Below are 6638 nucleotides of genomic sequence, written 5' to 3' on the forward strand. Positions count from 1 at the left end.
TTATTATTTGCTTATAATAGCTAACTTAAGGCTGCAGTTAATCGCGTGGGGAGATCTGAGGGCACTTCGGACACCGATCTGGATATTGACCTTGTTTGACCTTATTTGACCCAAGGTTCATCACGTCGGGACCGTGAGTTTATATACAGTCTTATCTACCACTTGAATTCGATGTATCTGACTCCCTTTGCTTTTAGCATTTCAACCTACCCACCCACCCATCCCCCAATCCCATCTGCCACCCGAGTGCGTTGCATTCAACCGGCCAACCGCGGGTATATTAAATACCCTGACACACAGACTTAGCGCAGTCACCCGCCGGCAGTCCCCGCAGCGGGTGCCATTCTCGGCAAAGTTACTACACATTGCGTTATTTGTTGGAACCTGGAAATACACAGCTCAGGGGAGGCACAATTTTTGGCCGAACCGATTATCATCTGGATCCGATCGTGCGTCTTCCACAGCAGACATGCTGTCGCACTTCGGTGCAGCAACGCTCTCAGTACAGACAGCTGCGCCGCTCGCTTGAATTCCTTTCACTCTCGGACTTTGTCGGGTGACGAGGGGGGGGGGGAGGGGTGGATTGTAACCCTGTCATGAATTTTTTTCTATGCGCGTTACTCCCGTGCAAAGCATTTTTAGTGGCACCATAATTTTCGACTTTCTTGGTCGTTATTGATTTCATGTCTCGCTGTCGCAAACAATCGTTTTGTCAATGCATCTGTTTAAAGATGAATATGAGAAAAGATGTTACACATTTTCGCTGGTTAATAAGCACCTACACATTAAGTAGCAAGTTTTAAAGCACTAAATCGCTGAAATGCTTACTACATCATCATTTTGCGTCCCTTTCGTGGCGTGATACCTAATTTTCAGCCCCCCTAAACAACGAATATCGACGACTATGCGTTGCCTATGCCTTGGTTACCTACCTTGGTTGCCTATGCCTTTGGTTACCTCACACAAATGCAATAGCGATGCGAGGAAAGATCGACACCGTATCCATTCGGCACGTTTCGTAGCAAACATCCGGCCGCCGCACCAATGCGAGGCACTGTCTGAAACGGCTGGCTGGACGGCCGTCACCACTGCTGACATTTCGTCTCTGTCCGGGCGGCTCCGGCGGCCGGCGGCCGGCCTGACTCGGCTCCCTGGAGAGGCCGCACCGTTGCCGCCAGCTCGACCCGAGAGCGCAAAGCAGGCCGGCCGCCGGCGGGCTGCCACTCGGAGCCGCGGCGTCCCCCCCCCCCCCCCCCCCCCGCCTGTTGACTGGCTCGTCGAGCCGGCGGCCGGCGGGGCGGCAGCACACGGGGCTGGGGGCGCCGCAGGGGGGGGGGGGAGGGGAATGTTGCGAGCCCCGTTAACCACGGCCGGAGCGCGGCAGGAGGGTGGATGTTGTGAGCTTCGCAACCCACGGCGGGGCGCCGCAGGGGGCTGTTAAAAGCCCCGGCACCCACAGCCGAAGACGGATGTTGGGAGCTACGTCACCCACGGCCTGGGACACTCCGGAGACGGTGTTGGGAGCCGCGTCACATCCAGCCAGGCGCTCCGGAGATGGATGTGGGAGCTACGTCACCCACGGCCGGGGGACCTCCGGAGACGGATTGTGGGAGCCGCGTCACATCCAGCCAGGCGCTCCGAGATGGGTGTTGAGCCACATGACTCATGGCCGGGGACGCTGATGTGGTAACAGCCACCCAACTTGCATTATAGTCAGCATAATTCAATGTTTTCCACCGAAGGGTTTTCGTTCAAGCAGCCTTGATTTACCCGCAGGCCTCAACATTTTCCACTCGAGTTTGAGAAGAGTCTATGCTTAGCCGCTTGCCACACTGATTAGTTGTAGATGTGATACAAATATATGAAGTTACTTGTTGTTTTAGCTGATCTAGACGAGGAATTTTCAAAGCATTTAATTTTCTTTGACCAAGAAGACTCAGGCCCCAGCTGTGCTACTTTACCTGCGTGCGGGTTCGATTTCAGCGAATCTTACGTTTTTGCATCATTGGTGGTGCGAATGTGAGGATTCAACGGCTTAGGTCAACATCAAATAAGCGACAGCAACCAATTGGACTTAATTATCCACGTCAGTACCATCCCCGTTGTCTACATGCATTAGGAACGAAGACCGAAACACTGAGTTATCGCGTGAACGACCTTCAGACCTCCTTCACACCTCAGAGAAGTATGGGGGGGGGGGGGGCGAGAAGAAAGCTGAACTGAACATTATGTCTCTTCTTTTGCAAAAAAAAATCCCTCGACGGAACGCACTTCTCACATCAAAACATCATCCAACATGTCTGTATATCGCGGGGCGTCTCCAACTCATACACAGTGCCGAAACGGGAATACCGATATCGAAGAAATACGAGCGTACTCGCGAGAAGTTCGTTAATCTAGTAGGCACGCGGCAACCGTTTTAGCAAAGCTTGACAGTTACTGCCAATGGCCGGTGATTCAGCTGCTGCTCCAAATTGCAGGCTCCCACCACAGCCGGCGTGATGGCCGCCCTAATGATCTGCCGGTGGAAGAGTGATCGAGGTGTCTCGATGCCGGTGTAATCTGCAGCTGCTGCGAGACACCAGATAGGCGGTGTGAGTCTTCATCAGGTGTCAACGTCACGGGCAATAACGTTGCCGCCTCAAGAATAGGACGGCATGGCAAGTATGAAAATGCATGGTGGAATTTCCACGCCGGCGGTCACCTATGAAATCTACAAACAAATCACTTCCAGTGGTACTTTGATGACAAAACAAGGGGATTTGAGGCATTCACGAACAACATCGCACCCGACGTTAGCTGTGTATCGGCTGGAATGCGGCTGTTAGCAAAGTATCAGTTCGTATTACATGTTGTTTTGAGCTGCACTACCCGACCGATATTACCATCGACACTAAACACAGATTTTGATATCACCTTCAGAAAGCTTCGACTACCTTTCAGTAGTTGACCAACACATGTTTGAATCAGGCGCAATGATTAGAGCATGTGTGTGAACATGTGTGTATGCCAGTGTTTAAGAAAATGGCTGCATCTTTTGTATTGGCATTTTATGTATATATATATATATATATATATATATATATATGTATTCTATTTTCAAAATTTCCTGCTGCTTTTATTCTTTTATTTCCTCCGAAATTGGATCCGACTGTACACCGCTTTATTGGAATATTTTACTAGATTGCTTCAATCACTCCCAACAATCTTTAAGAACTAATCGAAAGGCTGCTGACCAATACAATAGTGCGCTATAAACATGTATATAGTGTATGAATGTCCAGGTGTGTGTGCGTGTGTGTACATATGGAGTGCATTGAACCTCAGTAATGTTCTCCTACTAATTGAGATTTCCCTGAGACGAGATAATTTACAACTGCGGTTTCAGACCAGAGCAATGCACTCAATACCGCTCACCGAACTGTAGAGTGTCGAACCTTACTCTACACGACAGTGTTCCGCACCTGCCCAGCTCCGTCCACGACTGTCAAGAGCGCCTGCCTGCCCCCGCTCCCCCTCTAAGGAGCGCGGCCACCCCCGTCCGCTCACCAGCAAGTCGGAGGAGTTCTTCTCGTAGATTGCCTTGGCTCGGGAAACACCAGCTGCGAGCCGACTCCTCATCGATGTACTCGGCCACGTTCGGGATGGCCATGAGGCAGGCCCGCTGCGGGACGCAGGGCCACGGCATACTGTCAAACCACGCGCCACGACCGGCTTCCAACGCAAGGCACTCGATCCCATGAGAGCGGGAGTGGATGGCAGCGGCCCCAGCATGGACACGGGCGCGGGGAGAGGATTCAGTGCACAGTTGGCGGGAAATGTTTTCGGGCGTGTGAGAGTAACCACATGTAAACTTGACGATTGCCAGCACTTTTTACGAAACTGCGTGGGGGAGCCATGCGTGCAAAAGCTGGCACCACCTGTTGTAGTTGATGTCTTGGAGTTGACGGAAATGTTTCCATGTTTAAGAAGTTAACCTAAGAGGAAGCGATAGTGAGTTATGGTGGGAGTGTTGGGGTTAAGATGAGGTCCATTGGAAGAACAGTGCTTAAGTTGTTTGATTAAATAAAAAATCGTAAGAACAATGACGATGACGACCATAGCGATAATGAACAATACCTGAATCTGAGCGGTAGTGGTATCCAGGGCATTATAGATTATGGGCATGACGTCCGTTTGGATCTCGTCCTTGGGCGTCTTCTCCAGAATGACGTGAAGATTCTCCAGCAGCGTCACTGACGCCTGGATCGATTTGGGCCATGAGAATATGCATCTGGGGACAGAGTTCAAAGCCTATGAGCGAAGAACGTGAATGTTAACACAAGGCATGTCAGCTGGAACGTGACGCTGTCGCGAGTTTCATCGATTCAGCTCTTCCTGTGGTCCGGCTCCCTACATTGCACACAAACGATTTGTTCATTTAAGGTGGAGCAAAACATGGCTCCAGCACCATGAATGGGCTGCAGTTTGATTCCATTCCCTCTTCTGAATCGGGTCAGGCGAGCTTTTCTTACCAGCTGCAGGGCAATATGCCATTATCCTACAACGACAAAAAAACGGAGAAGGATACGATTCTCTCCCCTAAAGCTGATGGGATGTGATATCCTGACTTGAAGTGTCTCCCCCTAAAGCGGATGGGATATGATGTCCTGACCTGAATTGGATTAGTATGTGATTTTCCCCCTAAAGCGGATGGGATGTGATGTCCTGACCTGAAGTGGGTCAGCATGTGATTCTTCCCCTAAAGCGGATGGGATGTGATGTCCTGACCTGAAGTGGGTCAGCATGTGACTCTTCCCCTAAAGCGGATGGGATGTGATGTCCTGACTTGAGGTGGGGCAGCATGTGACTCTTCCCCTAAAGCGAATGAGATGCGATGTCCTGACTTGAGGTGGGGCAGGATGTGACCTCTCGCTTGAATGCTGATGATGTAGCGGAATACCTCCCCTGACGCGCAGCGGGATACGATGCCCTCCCCTGAGGCGCGATCGACGAGGTTTCCTCACCTGAAGCGAGGCAGGATGATAGTTTCGTACTCCTCCTGACTGATTTCGCTGATGATATTGAGGATGGGCTGCAGCACGGCCGCCAGCACCTCCTGCGCCAGCATCTCCTCCCGCAAGCAAGGCCAGACGTGTTGAAACCACAGTTTCTGAGGACGAAAGCCGACAGTGCCACTGCGTGGTAGCGCACCCTTCGTAGTCCGGTCAGGCTTATAACATAATTTACATTTTTTGCGTCATCGCATTCATGGCACGTCCAGCAGCACTGGGCGTCCCGTTCATGTGTCAGCGTTCATTCCCAGTCTATTTTCGTGATGTACATGTGAGAAGAAGACTGAGCGTGCTTCCGCGTCTCACACGAGAAGTGTGCACAAATTCCGTCCTGTTTGTGTTTAGCAAGCAAAAACAATCGAATAAGTTGGTCGGCTTATTTCAGCAGTACCCGAGACACACAAATTGGCCCGCGAAACTTTGTCGTGAGTTTCCCAGTTCCATTTGTGCGCCGAGCGGCCGGCAGCGGGGGGCCGGGTGGCACCGCCAGCAGCGCAGGTGGCCGCTCCGAGCGAGACACTTTACAGGAGGTCGGAGGGAATTAATTACACCTGGAGTGTGATATGTAAGGTGTTGTCATGCAGCTGGACTTGTATAAGCAAACTAATGATACAATTCATTTGAATTGATTTATGCTATTTTAGCAATATCAGTCCTTCCACACCCTTTCGATAGGAAGCAAGAACTTTGGCCTTGCCTTTTCTCAGCTTTCTCTTAAATGACCGGGCCTCCCTAGAAATGTTTCTGAGATGAAAGTATGAATACTATGTACAGAATTGCGTCATCTCTTCTCATGCGATTTTTTGCCATAGCCCTTCAGTTTTCCTGTCGCCATTCTTTCGCAAAATTTCGGGTTTATGTGCGGTAGAAACTGGGTTGATATTCTCATCGACCCTGAGAGGAGACGGCCTAGACATTGTGCGAAAGACAGGAGACACGTCTCGATCTTAGTGACTCCACGGGGTAGGCACTCTTTCAGGCGATGAAACTGACACATTGTTGGCCCGAAGACAAGTTCGGTTCACTGTCCTTTGAAATCTAGAGTTGGTTTTATTTGATATTTATTCCTCACCGGCCGTGTTTTCTCCTTGAAGTTACATTTCTCTACTATTTTCGCAGCTGGCAAACGCGACGCATGCTCGAGCAAATCCGCTAGAATTGTTCCCAACGACTTTAGCTGGCGTGCCGCCATTTGTATGCATCTACGCCCAGAGTAACCCTGACTGTATCTTGTCGTCCAGGGCGCTGACGAAAGTGCTCTATATTTGAAATGCGCAGCGCAGCTTTTTTAGCACAGCATTAGGCGTTTGAATACTGTTAAGTGCCCATTACACTAACTATGAATAAATGGACTTGTGCAGCTTTAAAGATCAATTTTTAAATAATTCTAGTGCTCCGACAGAAGCTCCGGCATTCCCTTTTTAACACGCGTTCGGGTTGGGGCCAAATTAGTTTGACATCGTTTGACCTTATTTGAACTAAAGGTCATGCCTATTAACTTCAAATTTTGACACAAGTGAGTTCACATGCAAGCAGCCCACCGTGTAAATTTGATGTCTCTAGCCATCTCAACTTTTTTAGATC

General features: G+C 50.2%; 1 protein-coding gene across 1 annotated transcript; it reads right to left on the minus strand.

Annotated features, from left to right (window-relative positions):
- Positions 1 to 2419: 2419 nt before the first annotated feature.
- Positions 2420 to 5135, minus strand: LOC119105549 (SCY1-like protein 2). Its single transcript, XM_037229008.1, has 4 exons — positions 5007 to 5135; positions 4120 to 4273; positions 3550 to 3664; positions 2420 to 2571 (listed from the first exon to the last, which is right to left on the minus strand). The coding sequence occupies exons 1-4, from the start codon at positions 5108 to 5110 to the stop codon at positions 2420 to 2422; spliced, it is 525 nt and encodes a 174-aa protein (XP_037084903.1). The 5' UTR covers positions 5111 to 5135.
- Positions 5136 to 6638: the final 1503 nt, after the last annotated feature.

This window comes from Pollicipes pollicipes, unplaced genomic scaffold, assembly GCF_011947565.3.
Source record: "Pollicipes pollicipes isolate AB1234 unplaced genomic scaffold, Ppol_2.1 Scaffold_6138;HRSCAF=7277_pilon_pilon_pilon, whole genome shotgun sequence".
Lineage (NCBI taxonomy): Eukaryota > Metazoa > Arthropoda > Thecostraca > Pollicipedomorpha > Pollicipedidae > Pollicipes > Pollicipes pollicipes.